At 43.2% G+C, this 15,950-nt stretch overlaps 1 protein-coding gene across 2 annotated transcripts in view; it reads right to left on the bottom strand.

The window, feature by feature from the left end:
- mettl14 (methyltransferase 14, N6-adenosine-methyltransferase non-catalytic subunit) overlaps positions 1-15,950 on the bottom strand; it is a 117,043-nt gene that overhangs the window by 74,008 nt on the left and 27,085 nt on the right. For both annotated transcript variants that reach the window (XM_072496179.1, XM_072496180.1), the window contains exon 2: positions 5,199-5,287. In XM_072496179.1, the coding sequence (XP_072352280.1) occupies positions 5,199-5,287 (89 nt within the window). The remainder of the gene's footprint in view (positions 1-5,198; positions 5,288-15,950) is intronic.

Genomic DNA, 15,950 nt, shown 5'->3' with positions numbered 1-15,950 from the left:
TCACTAATGCAACTTTCATCTAGAAGATCATCAACAAGTATCGGCATACAAAGTTGCTCCATCCGTTGGTGCATATTCTTGATGCACAAAGGCCGAAACAGGAAACAAAGCTCAATCCCAAATCTCTACTAAAGTGATTAAGCATTTTTTGTTTTTACACATTGTCAAAAAGCTGATGGTGAAACTGTACTGAAGTATACCAAAGACTCCCAATTTGGTAACTTGCTACCAATATGTTTTATGTTAACTGCTTTGTTTCACAGGCAAATAGAAAACACTCGCTGTCAAATGTTAAGATATTTTTAAATATAGTGGAAAAGCATTATTTGTTCCTCCAAAAACAACTCAAATAAAATACATCAGTAACAATCTTGGAAAGAAAACCTCTCCACACCGGACTGAAATTTTCTTGATGCATATTGCTAACTGCAGCATCTTTGTTTTAAACAAAATTACCAAATTCAATGAAAATTAAGCAGCAATGATATTTTAATTCAAGTTGAAGGAAACAAAAATAAAAACATCTTTGTTTGCGCAAAGCAACAGGTATTTGCTATTATTTTAGTGCTCAGGGACAACTTATAATATTGTTAGAAAATGAAAAGTTTTGCACTGTTTGCATCAACTACGAAGGACAGGATAGACTGCAGCTTCAGGAAAGGTACTACTACTCCACCAAGCCGATATTTTCATTCCATTCAGCACAGTAGACAACCCATATTAGTGTGCCCGAAATGTTGCAGCAAAAATTATGGAATTGTCTGCTTAAAGCCAATTGAAAGCTAGGCGAAGACTAGGTGAACTTATTTCACAAAGAACCTATGAAAACAGAGCAACACTTTTCCATCATTCCAAAGGATGCAAGGGTTATATTATAATCCACCACGATGCACATTCTCTTTATAAGGCATTTTTATTCAATGTCAACCACAATGTAAAGCAGTGGAGCCATGCCACACACAACCAGGAACCTCTTTCCTCATTACTTAAGTACTGACTTTTACCTCAGTACAGTCATTTCCACTAGCAGCTCTCCAAGTTTCAATCCAATAACAGGTGGGTGCTTAGACAGTCTACACCATAAGATACCGTATCATCATGTTATTCTGCATTAAGTGCACCACAGCTACACCCAAAGCGTAATTAATTTCACCTCACTTAATACCCACACACAATCTTGCTGTTAGGAATCAGTACGTAATGACCAAAAGCAGAACCCGTGTTATGGTTATTTCCTTCTCCAGTTCATAAAGCAACCACAATGCTCCCCCTGGCTTGTTGGTAAGTACAAACCCAAATCAAATCAGACTCAGCAACTGTTGTTAATGCTTACAACCCTACTAAAAACAAGAAATATTCAAAACGAAACAAACTCAATGCATAGAAATAAACTTCACAAGAAAAAAATGATGTGATAGATGTTCTCTCAACCAGGTTACTATTTATTAAAGCCAGCTATGTGCAACTTTCAATGGAACAAAATAAGTGGATTCAACAACCGTTCAGTTGGTTTCATCAACATCTAATGTAAAACTACTATGTGCCAACTATTTATGATCTTATCCTCTGGATTATCCAAGTAATTTATATTCATTCAGGAGATTGGCACAAAAGTCATTCTGCACCACAGGTATTTCTGATCGAGTCTGGAAATTGCCTGCAGATTAATCAACAACTTATGTTTTTCTCGCACGTTTGGCTTATGAAAACAAACCAATTCACCTCAGCCAGATTTCTATTAGAAAATTGAAAAATATTCAGATATTTTAGTGCAATGCAGTAAGATGTCTGCTGCTTAACTGAAAACAAAAGGGCAAGTAATGAGATCCCACGCGATTTGCATTTTAATGTTTAAGATATAAATAGCAGCAGCATGATAACAGCTACACTGACATTAACTGACAATCCACAAAATATATTCACGATACTATACAAAGATACGTAATATCCCTGCAGCCTCAAAGGACGTTATACAAATCGGCACTAATATACTAAACAATCAGTATATTTAAACCGTACAAGTATTAGGCTCAGTACTATTATTTCATAGCTACTGAAGGACAAAATGTTATATTTCGGATAGTTATAGAATATGTTCTACATCGAAACCTAACATTAGATTAAACATCAAGTATAGCAAACTTAAATTAGATTTTAACCATTCCATAAAGGGAGAATTTGGTCAAAATTACTCAAAAGCACAACTCGAAAATTATTTTACCGACAGGAATTGCTGTAATGAACTGTTGTTGCTTCAGTGCAGCTTATCCCCCATCAGCTCTTTACATCAGACACAGTGCTTACCAGCTTAATGATAAATGCAATTTGATCTATACCCTTTCTTCACTCTGTTCAATCTCTATGCATCTAAAAACAGATAGTTTGCAGTTATAAAAATACTCATCTATACTATTTCAAATGAGTATAAATTCTGAAACTTTGCGTGACTTCAAGAATAAAACACTGACTATAAGGTCAGTTTAGCACTTGGTCTGACCATGCAAAGAAAATAAGTAACACTGTTCAGTTCAACTACATTTTATGCGGGATAAGAAAAACGTTTGTCAAGCCAACAAAATTTAACAAATTTTGTTAGTACTTCAAAAGGTAAATTGATAACTCATTGTGAAAGTCCTTTTATCTATGAGCAACAAAAAAAACATATCACCTGGGGGACTTGTGTAAAATCAGTTGCCAAAATGTCTGGAGAAAAACCTCTGTTGGTCGCAAGGACTCCAAGCAATATTATGTTGGGCCAGCCTCAACCCCATGTCTCATGAAGGAGAGTTAACAGCTCAAAACTGCACACAATTCGATGTCAGATTGTTAGAATTACTAACGCAAGTGCAACCCTACTGTAAAATGGTACAAACCCGATGCATTCACTAATGTTAGTGCACGTGTTAAGTGCCCATACATGTGCAGCAGTGTTTGGAATCATAATGGTAAATAGAGCACTGTATTTTGTCCAAGTGTAGCTTGGCTGCACGCATTACAAATCAACGTGCCGATGGGGCTGGGATTTGCTTTGATAGCCATAATTGTGTATATTGCATTGACTCCAACTGTTACACTGATACCAACAAAATGTTATAAAACAACCAGATGATCACCAAAGTAGAACTTAATGGAATCAACTGCAGCCAAAACAGAATGCAATTCAGAAAATCTATGCCATGATGTTTATTTTAATTTGCACCACCATAGCTTTAAATGAATCCAAAAAATAGCTACGTAGCATAGGGTTCAGAGGCCATGGGCTCGGCCAGAGTGGAAAATAAATGTGGGAAGTACATAAGATACATTGTTGGGATAAAGCAGGGGAAGCACCAATAGTCTAAAAATAATAAGGACAAATAAAATTTAAATATTTAAAAGGTAAAATACAAAAACTTCAGTTTTAGACACTTGAGTATTTCTTATGTTGTCAGCTGCAGGAAAACGGTGATGAAGTACAGAGGTGTAATCGTTCAATTTCGTACTTAAAATAGTGTTTGCAGTTATAGAAACAATAAAACAAAGTTGACCTGATACATATATCAGCCAGTTTATCACATGAAGAAACTTTAAAATCCTATGCTTGCCACCGTAAAAACAAAATCCAGTTTAACAGCAATCCTCTAAAGATGTGACTTGGATTTTCTATCTCTGCAGACCAAGAAATATCAAAACAGAGTTTAGTTATAAAAATAGAAGCAAGCTACGAGAAACCACTGCACATCAGAAAGGGGCACTGCCATCAGAACACAGTTTCTCTCATAGATATGGCTTTTGGAATTGGCTCGGTCACCCAAGTGCCATGAGATGCTTTGAATTTCACTTTATTTTACAGGTTAGAATCTAATTCCCATACAAAGGAGATAGTGGTTGCTGAGTATTAAAAATTCTAATAGTCTCAAGTTGTTCTACTTAGTTGACAGTGCCTCTTTCAAATCAATAAATAAATTATGAATTTACCTCAAGTTTAGACAGCTGTAAAATATTATTTGTTTGAACTTTATCTTCAGAAAAGTGCAATAAACAGAGCAGTTAATACCTCATCCTGTAGGCTTCACACTTACGTGGGTTATAGAACATATATAGCGTGAACGGAAATAATAATTGAAGTGTGTAACATGCATTTGTTATGATAAATTTTAAACACAAATAATTATTTTATAAGTGTTACCTGAGCGATTAATATACAAGCTTCAAAAAAACGCACTGCAGACTGCTTTTAATCCACAAATGTTGGTCCCAAACCAATAATGTTAGATTGGGGTTTGCAGCCAGACAACCAGTTATAAAGTCAACTGTTCCTCAGTGACAAAGACGCTGCAAACATGAACACTCGTCCATATTCAGCTTGGCTTCTTCTTATTCTGATTATTCTTAAAATGACAGAGTGAAGGTAGAAACATTTTTTTATCCTTCAGGAACAGAAGACTGAAAAAGTTCCCAAGAAGCCCAATGGGTCAGCAGAGTATGTATAAAATGTGGCTTTGCACTAGGGCAAAGTTATGCTACACATGGTAAATTCTACCTGTCTTGAGTTACAAAGCCAGCCTTGTGCCGCTATGCACACAAAACTACTTTGCCCTGACCTGAAACTGACAAGATATATAGTCTTGACAATGCAAGATAAGAACTGTACATCTTGTGCATCATCTTGGTCTCCGAAAGTTAACATTACAAGGCTGATTCAATTATCCTGAATACAGTAGATACAAATAAGATACTGGAGGGCATGGATTAAACCTGCAATTCTCCACTTATTTAATTGATGATTGTTACTAGCTGGGGATTTTCTACAGAAGGGAGGGAATATAAAAGAATGAAAAAAGGAGTGGTACTCTATTTCTGTTGTTTGCCCCCTGAACTTAAAACAGGAGCCTCAACTGAGAGAGACAAAGGGTAGAAAATAAAGGCATATTACACATATACAAAAGATGAAAGTACCCATATGTATCCCTCTTACTGGATAATATGGTATTTATGCACGATGGTACTGTATAAAAAAATACAGTTTTTGCAGGAATTTTCAAATATCACTTTCCAAAACAGGGTTTTTGCATAAAAATGGGGAATGGTGAGTCTATGGCTTTACAACCCCATTTACTGATATTTTACAAATTATTTCACACACTATTGTAATCTTCTGTACTAACCGAGATACAAAACACAAAAAAGGTTCAAAGAGCAGTTGCTTTCATACTAACCTGCACGTTTCCCTGGTTTCAGCAATCTCCCTCTGCTCTTCCTTGCTGTTCAGGACTGCTCCAATGTTGTCTGCACTTTCAGCTCCAAGCTAAGAAATAGAAAACTTCGTCAAATTTCACATTTAATTAGATTGCACAAAAAAACTCAAGTCAGCAATATATATTTAATATATATATTTACTCCCACTCCGCGCCCCGTCTCCCACTACGTGCAGTAAAATTGCACCAAGTGTTAATTTCTTTTTTGGCACAACCCTGTAGTGGTTTGGACTAATGATTTTTTTCTATTCATTTACGGGATGTGGGCAACGCTGGCTTGGTCAGCATTTATTGCCCATCCCTAATTGCCCTTGAGTAGGTGACAGTGAACTGCCTTCTTGAATCGCTGCAGGCCCTGACCCAGAGTGCCTTCAAATTCCAACACAGCAGCTGGGAAATATAACACCCAATCGGGAACAAATAGTTCGGAGCAGTGTTTTTATTTCTCCATTTTACTCATGCTCCATTTTGAAGTGTACAGGACAAGTTCGGACCAGTATTCTTATTTCTCCAATTTTACTGTTTTTTCACTCGTATGTTAAAATGCGTCAAGGATTTCACAGGCACCTGTTGAAAGCAAAGTATAACAACAATCCACACTGAGTTTATTCAGAGAATTCAAAATGTCCAAATTACTCAACAGCATGTTTTTTTGAGACTTGTGCGAGGAACCCAGAGCACCTGGAGGAAACCCAGGTAGACACAGGGAGAACGTGCAGACTTCGCACAGACTGTGACCCAAGCCGGGAAACAAACTTGGGATCTTGGAGCTGTGACGCAACAGTGCTACCCACTGAGCTACCGTGCCGCCCTTATCCAGAGTTCCGTACTTCTACCAGCCTTGCCCTTCATTCTAAAAGGAATGGGTTTACCCTGAACGCCACACTTTTGAAAGCCTCCCACTTACCAGCCGTCCCTTTGCCAGCCAACAGACTCCCCCAATGAACTTTTGAATGTTCCTGCCTAATACCATCAAAATTGGCCTTGCCCCAATTTAGACTTTTAACTTTTGGGCCAGACCTATCATTCTCCATAGCTATATTAAATAATGGAATTATAGTCACTGGTCCCAAAGTGATCCCTCACTAACACTTGTCACCTGCCCTTCTTTATTTTCCAAGAGGAGGTCAGGTTGTGCCCCTCTCTAGTCGGGCCATTCACAAACTGAATGAGAAATCCCTCCTGAAAACTGTCTCTTCATCGAAGCCCCTAATGCTATGGTTGTCTCAGTCAATATTGGGAAAGTTAAAGTCCCCAACTATTACCAACTTATTTTTCTTGCAGCTATCTGTAATCTCCTTACATATTTGCTCCTTAATTTCCCGCTGACTATTTGGGGGCCTGTAGTACAATCCTATCAAAGTGATCTCTCCCTTCGTATTTTTCAGTTCTACCCATATAGACTCAGTGGGCGAACCCTCGGATACATCCCCTCTCAGTACTGCCGTGATATTCTCCCTAATCAAAAACACAACTCCCCCTCCTCTCTTACCTCCTGTTCTATCTTTCCGATAGTACCTGTACCCTGGAACATGGAGCTGCCAGTCCTGCCCCTCCCTTACCCATGTTACAGTAATAGCTATAATATCCCAGTCCCATGTACCCATCCATGCCCCGAGTTCATCTGCCTTGTGTTGCTCGGTTTACTTGCTATAAATATGGCGATTAATAAGGTCGCCTTTCTTAATCCTAATTATGAGTATGCTTTCAGAGTCGCCAGGTATCTCTCGATACCACCACAAGGTTCAACCCAAAGAGCCAATACACCAGTTAGTTAGTTCAAAGTCAATACTATTTTATTTACACACAGTATGATTTACTCATGCACAATAACACTACAGGCTAAACTATATCTATCACTAACACCTATACTTAACTCCGGGTGCCCACTTAGGTCAGAGGAACAATGGCCGTTGTTCGGATCTAGGGCTGTTGGGTTCGAAGAGGTAACAGGAGTACAGCTAAGGTCGTCCGTCTGGTAGCGAGTGTTGAACTTGAATTTACTTGCTTCTGGTGGTGGTGGAAGGGTCTCTCCGCTTGAGAGCCAAATCCAAGAGACTGAACCTTTTGCGGGGGTTCCTTATACTTGGAAGGGCTTTGCGTGCTTTTAGGCGGGCCTTAAACTTGGTCCCAATTAATTGGGTCTCTTCTTGATCATTGTCATCGATCTAAGCCAATAAAGGGCCGGAAAGTCTGAGAAAGTATCGGCTACCTGAGCACTCGTTCTTTGTTTCCCGGAGATGGGCCGTCAATATGTAAATCGACCCAGAGTTTCGATTCCGTTTGCTAACTGCCTTCTAAATATACATTCAGGCTCTGTGCCTGCTTGTTGCTTTCTATTGTCCATTTTCCCCTATAGGCTCTGCGAGTGTCCATTTTGTGCACTGAAAGTGGCCATCCCAGATGGCTACACTCCCTCCTTGTGATCCTCAACGCGAAGCGTGAAGGATCATATTACTGAATCTTCTTTGTTCTCTGCCTAAGTCAAGCACCCGCAATCAAGGACAGGGCCTATCCTACTCTGTCATATGGATTGGAACCTTTACCCATCACATTATTATAAAATTCTAAGGGCCGCTATAATATTCAAGCATGCATTAAATTTATTTTTCATTTAAAACACGGAAACCTCCAACTATCCTTCTCTAAACTACCTTCAGTCAATCAGAAGAATTTACAAACAGTATAAACTATATAATAGCAGCATTACATTTCTCTGTATCTTGGCAAGTACAGAATTTCACATCTTTCTTTTATTAGAACAAACAAAAAATTAGTCGATGCACTTTATTTACTTAGAGAGTGAGGGGTTTGCTGGAGGTCTGAAAAAATAGGGGGTCTGAGTGTATATACCGGAGTGCGGGAGGCTTTCCTTCACCATTTCCGAAGTCTCAGTGTCTGGATGACACTGAAGAGTATTGCTATGACTAACAGTGCTCCTACGATGTATGAAAGGGAATACCATTTTATAAGGTTGTCACACCAGGTTGGTGTGTCAGTGGCTGTCTCTGGGTGTGGTGTATGGCAGTGATGGGACACATTCACAGCCTGTGTGGTGGGGGTCAGGGGGGTCGCGTCCGTGCGCAACTGTAGTGATCCCACGAAGATCCAAATGTAGATCATGATGTCTGTCTTCATGTTCTCTTTTTCCTTTTTGGTCTTCCTGTCTTCTGGATTTCCTGTGGACAGAAGCATAATATCTGTTATTACCTTGTTTAAGATCTCGTATGTCTGTCTGTCCTTTTATTATCAATTGCCCATTAGAATTGTCACCTTATGTGACTCCCTCATTTTTTTTTTTTTTTTTTTTTTAAACCAAATATTTTTGGGGACAAGACATCCGAAAAGAAAAATACTGTTACAGCACGAGCAGTCTCGCAGCCTGTGTGTTCTATGCGCTGAGTGGGCGGACAATTTCTCCGTCTAGCAGCAAAGTGTTCCATCCAAGTGTTTGAGGATGTAAATAGCATCTGGGATAGCGACCTAAGGGTTGCCGGAAAACAAACAAAACTTGTGGCAAAGAGCATTCTTTAAACCACAGACTAAAAGAACAGTAAAAGAGTTTCGAACCAAAAGCTGTGAATGGGGTGTGTGTGGGCCACGGCTGGGCAGAAATGGGTGGAATCCCCGGGTAGGACGGTGACCTGTGCCGTAGGTGCACTACCCGAGCGCACCTGACCAGATGGGGGTCCACAGGCAGGGCGGGGATCAGTGCTGTTACTCCACTGCCTGGGTGACCGGACAAGAACGGAAAGAATTTGTGTTCATCGTGGATACTGCCTCTTATGATTGCCGTCAAATAAGAAAAGTAGTTATGAATGGGTGTCTGCCGACAAACTTGTTCCTTTAACTGCCATTAAAGAGTAGTTGCGACTGCATCAAAATGTGGCGTGGGGCCATGAATAAACTTTATCAAAGGGTCGTACACAAAACAAACATTCAACATTTAAAAATAGGAAACTAAAATAACAAAATTGGGCAGGCGCCATCAGAAAGAAGGACACCATAAATCTCAATCGGTTCCTTTTTACCATCATCTGGACACCTCATTGTTCTATAGCAAAAAGAGTTGCAAAGGGGCTCGTCTGGTGGGAGTCAGACTCTGAGTCATCATCTTCTCCCGGTTGCCACACTCGTGGCTGGAGTAGCTGTGCCAAGGCTGCTTGGGGCGATGTGGGGTCCATCTCATTGTTACAGATGAGTCGGTAGGAATTGTCGCGGTGCCAATGTTTAGTTTCTAGGTTGGAGGCGGTATGGGGCAATCTATTGTCATCGGGCGGTGGGTCCGGTTCAGGGGCTTTTATGTACGTGGTCTCAAAAAGGTCGAACGTATCCTGTTCGGAGTTGCTGGGAGGGGGGCTTGGTGCAGAATTGAAATTGTGTGGCAGTTCCATGGGGTCTAATGTATCAGTGCTGTCGCTGTCGGTGCTGTTCGAATGAAGGCAGAGGCGGAGTCGTGCCTCTGGGGGTGGAGTCGAAGTGGTGTTCGAGGACGGGCTGGACTGGTTGGGCGAGGGTAGGAATAGGTCATCCATGGGCTGGGCGTGTTCGTCTGCTGCTGCAAGAGAGATGTGGTGGGAGTGGTTGCTCTGTGTGCCATAAGCCTTAAGCTGGTTTATGTGAAACCATCCTGACTTGCCATTGGGATAAGTGATCTTATAAACGGAGGGACTGACTTTATCTGAAATCCTGCGAATTTGGGGGAAAGAAATGAACTGGGGTTGTACAGGGAGAGCATGAACTGCTGCCCTACTGAAAATTCTGTGGCGTGTACTGTCTTGTCGAAACATACCTTACTTTGTTTCTTTCTAACAGCTGCGGCGAGTGGGCTGCTTTAACATTATCGAAAATCTGCTGTACCGCTTTCTCATGGTGAGGGCGGTGACTGTGGGGCTGGCCAAATCAAGCCCTAACTAGTATTCTGTTCCCTTCATGGGTCGTCCGGTCATGAGGGTGTGGGGGGTGTATCCTGTCAAAGTTGATACCGTGTTCCTTATGAACATGAGTGCAAAAGGGAGAACTGTGCCCCATGTGGTATTGTGCTGTTGCACCATTTTCCTGAGGGCGGCCTTGAGCGTTCTATTCATTCGTTCTACGATTCCGCTTGATTGGGGGTGATGGGCAATATGGAACTTTTGTCAGATGCTGAAAATTGTGAGGACATTTTTCATGACGCGTCCTGTGAAATGTGAGCCTTGGTCTGACTCTATACTACGGGGAAGACCCCATCTTGTGAAGATGTGCTGCGTTAGAATCTTGGCTGTCGTTTTAGCCGTGTTAGTTCTAGATGGAAAAGCTTCCACCCATTTCGTGAAGGTGTTGATTACTACCAACACATACTTAAAACCATTCTTGCAGGGGGGTATGGGTCCTATGTAATCAATCTGTAAATTCGTCCAGGGGCCATTAGCAGGGCGGGTGTGACTGAGCTGACCTTTCCTCCCATACCTGTCTGGATTGTTCTGGGTGCAAATTAAACAATTTTCAATGTAATGTGTTACATTGGATTTTAAATCGGGCCACCAGCAGAGAGGTCTGAGGTGGGCAAGGGTTGCATCTATCCCTTGGTGTCCATGGTTGTCATGATAATTTGGTTTCTATCTTGGGTGGGGACCACATAAATACCATCTTTTAAAATTATGCCGTCGTGTGCTGTTAAAGTGTTTCTGTACTTGTCGTAGGGGGCTTTTAAAACTTCCCTGAGCTTTCGTCTTGAGCTAAATCTTGGATATTGGTCTGTGAGACCTGGACCGTGTGTACTGGGATACTCTCGGGGGGATTCCAAACGTGACCATGTCTGGAACCTGCCTTTGCTAGGGCGTCAGCCTTAACGTTACCGGGGGCGGGGGGGGGAACGATGGTGGCTATGGACTTTAATGATACCGTATTTACGATCTTTTGCTGGAGTAATGGGGCTGAGGGTAGGGGTTTTCCATCCGCGGAAACAAAACCTCTAGATTCGTACAGGGGTAGGAACTCAGTTAAACTATTGCAGACATATATGCTGTCGGAGTATATATCGGCTGGGGTCGGGAACGAGTCGGGGTGCTCTACAATGTATGCTACGGCTGCTAATTCTGCTGCCTGCAAACCTAGATGTCCAGGCAATTTCAATGATATCTCCTCTAATGCGCATCCCTGCGCGTCCTCTACATAAATGCCACAACCAGTGATTCCTTTACCATTTAAAACTGTGGAGGAGTCATCCACATAAATCTTAAGAGGTGCGTCTGTGTCTGTGGGCTGAGGTCTCTAGGGTGTAGAACATGGTTTCGGGGGAGCTGATTTGGGTACAAAGGGTCCTGTATCGTGCCTGGTGGTGATGACCTCACACTCATGTGGGGTGCCTGCGTAATGTAAATTATCTGCGAGAAATGGGTGTGTCTTAGTTCTTTTAACTGTAATGTCCCGCCCTTGTAAGAGTAGGGTTCATCAAGCGGCACAAATTTGGCGGACTGTGCCGTCCTTTAGTCTACCGTCTCGTAGAAGTTGGGTGGGAGTGTGCTCTGTTAAAATGGTTACCGGGTGGAGTCCTGTTATGTACGCAAAGTACTGAACAGCCAAAAAAACTGCGAGCAAGTGCCTTTCGCAGGCAGAAAATCCTTGCTCTACTGGATCGAGAACTCGTGAGGCATATGCTACGGGGCCTAAACGATCGTGTCTTTCCTGAAGGAGCACGTCCGAAAGGGTTCGGTCGGTGGTTGTAACTTCAACTGCGTATGGGTAGAGTGGATCTGGGACCTGTAATGCGGGAGCTGTGCTGAGGGCTCGTTTTAATGCATCCACGGCATTCGTGTGCTGTGGAAGTCATTCCCATGGGGCTTGCTTTTTTAGGAGTTCGGAAAGAGGGGCTGCCTTTGTGGTTCCTGCAGTAGCCAACCAGTCCTAGAAATGACCGGAGGGCTGTGACATTATGGGGCAAGGGTAATTTGACAATGGAGTCAATGCGTTTCTGCTCGATCTCGCGTTTGCCATGGGTGATTACTGTGCCTAAATAAATGACTTTTTCTTGTAGAATCTGGGCCTTTTTGGGGTTTATCTTACATCCGAGTTCGTGAAGGAGTCCTAATAATTCGGTGAGAATCGAAATGTGCTCTCCCTTAGTGTCTGTCTGTAGAAGCAAGTCGTCCACATACTAGGCAAGGCAATCAGGTCGGGAAAGTTTAGCTAATCCACTCGCCAGCTGTCGGTGGAAAATGGAGGGGGAGTTGTGGAAGCCTTGTGGTAGGCACGTCCACGTGTAGTGGTAGGCACGTCCACGTGTATTGCTGGCCCTGGAAGGTGAAAGCAAATTTGTATTGGCACGCTTTATCCAATAGAATGGACCAAAAGCCGTTGCTGATGTCCAAAACCGAGAAAAAATTTGACTGGGGTCCCTGTTTTAACATTGTCTCGGGACTTGTGGCTACGGTGGGGGCTGCTAATGGGGTCACTTTGTTTAGTTCCCTATAATCGATGGTCAGTCGCCATGAGCCATCGGGTTTCCTGACGGGCCAAATTGGGGCATTGTTCGTTGAGGCTACTGAATGAAATACGCCTTGGTCAAGCAAACTCTGGATGACCTTTGCAATTTCTCTCTCTGCTTGTTGGGGAAAACCGTACTGGTTTGGGGTTTGGGGTCGGGTACTGTGATGTTTACTAAACCTGCTATTTTGCCGCAGTCGTGCTTGTGCTGGGCAAAAGAAGCTTTGTGTCTGTGCAAAACGTCTCTCACGTCTTTGTCCTGACTAAAGGCTCGTGGATCAAACCAGAAGTCTCCCACTGCGCTAATCCTGAGTGCGTAGTCTCCAACTGTGAGCATGGCGGGGGCTCGTGCTGCCTTTGCCATTCTCCACACACATTTATTTACGGGGTCGAACGAAAGATTGTGGGAGCTCATAAAGTCTATCCCCAAAATGTGTTCGGCTGTCTGGAGTAGATCTACTAGAACGACGGGGTGTTTGGTTTTAATGTTGCCTATCTGAATCGTTACAGGGGCTATAATGTGTCCCTGCTGCAAGTGTCCTGTGAAACCGCTGAGGGTAATGTTGTCTGTGGTGGGCCATGTATCCCGTTGGAACATTGTGGAGGAATTGAGCGTGGTATGGGACCCTCCTGTGTCCCAAAGAAATTCTACGGGGTGTCCCCGGACTGTGCCTGCAACTACCGGTCTTCCGGACTTGTCCCAAAGGGTGTCGCAGTCCGAACACCGTCAATCGGTGCCGTTCATGTCTGCGTTCTCGGAACGGGCGCTAACACTATGAATGGGCTTGGCTCTATTCTTATTCAGGGTATTTGCCTGCTAGTTTCGCTGCGGTTTCTGGGGGGGCATTGCACTCTCGGGCGTAATGTCCTAACTATCCGCAATTGTAGCACTCTTGGGATTTAGGCTGCTGTGGGCTGTTTCTTCCCTCGTTTACCCATGTGGGGTTTTGATGTGTCCTGACTGGATGCATGTTAGCATCTGCCTGCACTTCATCTGCTTTTCCGTATTCTGACTTTCCCTGAAGGGACTGTTCCCAAGCTCGGGATAATCTCTTTAGTACCCATTTCTCATCGTGAGTATCGTCTGAGGGGTCATTATTGGCGCAAGCTCTCTGTCTTGCTTCGGTCACGTGGGAGACTAGGATTCGAGTCCATTTGGCCATATTCTCTGGTGTCAAATGGGCGCGGGCTAACTCTCCAAATACTGCTGTGAAATGAGTCCAAAGGCATCCAGCAAACGCTGATGGGTGCTCGGTCTTTTTCTGCCTACATTTATTGACGCCTTCTACGGGATCTCCCTTATTGTAGCTGATCGCATCTAGGGTCGCTGCATGCATTTCTTGGACGGTGCCTCCTCCTACATTTTGTGGGTCGGGAAGGGCTGCCACGACTGAGGGGTTAAGACTCAAAACTGTGAGCTTAACTTGCTTTTTTTCGTCCAGGCCGTACATGGTCGCCTGTTGTTTAACCTTTGCAAAATAATGGTGTCGGTCCGTTGTGGGTTGGAACGGTGTTATTTTGTCGCACTCGCCCCTAAATTGAGTGACGGTTAATGGGGTGGTGTACAGAAAATCGGGGTCTCCGTTTGTGGTGGCCCTGCGCTGTGTGGTGACAGGGTTCATGGGATTGTGCTCTACCTGTGCAGTCAGGGGTGGGGGTGCTTTTCTTTTCTGAGTTTTATCCTGAGTACATGTTCCATGTACATAACGATGGGCAGTTTCATTTAACTCCTGCAAATCGGGACCATTTTCCTGATCTAACTGGGGTCCGAATGTATTCTGGAAACCATTTTGTACAGAGAGCAGGGATTGCAGGTCTGCAATTTGCTTTTGGCATTTGGCGTGGTCCACCGAACTCTGCCTTTGTTCCGTCGTGGAACTGTGGAATGCTCGTAGGGCTGCTTTTAAATCCTGGCATTGTTTCTTTAATTGCTCAACTTGAAGTTCTGTCTCTTCTCGTACCAACACCGCGCGTTGCGTGTCTTGGTAGGCCTTATCATATTGTGACTGAAAGCTGCTTACGTGAGCGAGACAAAGTTGGTGTGCCCGTTTGACATCATCCATCTCCTTGTCCTTCACCGCTAACTGCTCTCTAAGTTGCCTGTTGACTTTCTCGCACTCGCTAACGTCTCCCTCACTATTCTTCTATCTGTCCTGAATCTCTCTGCGGAGCATCTTCACGACCTCCTCTGTGCCTCACAATTGTGCCAAGCAGGACACGATTTCCATCGGCTTACGAGCTTTCCCTAAGCTTTTCTTATGAATCTCGGTCAGGTTCTCCCACCAAGTATGTCCTATACTTCCGGGACCTGTTTCGTCATTTGCACAAATTACTCTCCAAAGGGGCCATCCTTTCCCTTTTAGATATTTCCGAAACTCCTCTTCCTATATGGGACACTGCCTTGCTCTATTGGTCGCTGCGACCTCGAATTCCTGGGGGTTCATAAAGCGTTCCATTGCCTTCATTGCCATCTCTACTGTTATCTATGGGTTTCTACCGGATTTGGAACGGGGGGAATAAAGTGGTGATGCAAACACGGGTACGGCTTAAGCTAATTTCCGGTCAACAAAACTCCCAACAGTTTTACGCAACAAAATCTATCAAGTTTACCTTATATCCTTTGTTAGTACGCATGCAAATAACACACTTCCTAATCTTGGCGGTTTCATCGATATTGGTCTTACGCTTGTGGTTTTTACTTTTTCCAATTGGGTTTCTAATTCAAATTTGGGTTCTCGCGGAGTGGCAAAGCCACTTCTAGGTTGAGTCCCACCAGAGTCGCCAGTAATGTTGCTGTTTACTTGCTATAAATATGGCAATTAATAAGGTCACCTTTCTTAATCCTAATTATGAGTATGCTTTCAGAGTCACCAGGTATCTCTCGATACCGCCACAAGGTTCAACCCGAATACCGATCAAAGAGCCAATACACCAGTTAGTTAGTTTAAAGTCAATAATACTTTATTTACACACACTGTGATTTACTCATGCACAATAACACTACAGGCTAAACTATATCTATCACTAACACATATACTTAACTTCGGTGCCCACTTTGGTCAGAGGAACAATGGCCGTTGTTCGGATCAGAGGCTGCTGGGTTCGAAGAGGTAACAGGAGTACAGCTAAGGTCGTCCGTCTGGTAGCGAACGTTGAACTTGAACTTACTTGCTTCTGTTGGTGCTGGTGGAAGGGTCTCTCCGCTTGAGAGCCAAATCCAAGAGACTGAACCTTTCGCGGGGGTTCCTT

Source organism: Scyliorhinus torazame, chromosome 3 (assembly GCF_047496885.1).
Source record: "Scyliorhinus torazame isolate Kashiwa2021f chromosome 3, sScyTor2.1, whole genome shotgun sequence".
NCBI lineage: Eukaryota > Metazoa > Chordata > Chondrichthyes > Carcharhiniformes > Scyliorhinidae > Scyliorhinus > Scyliorhinus torazame.
This window is presented reverse-complemented; position numbering and strand designations above follow the sequence as displayed.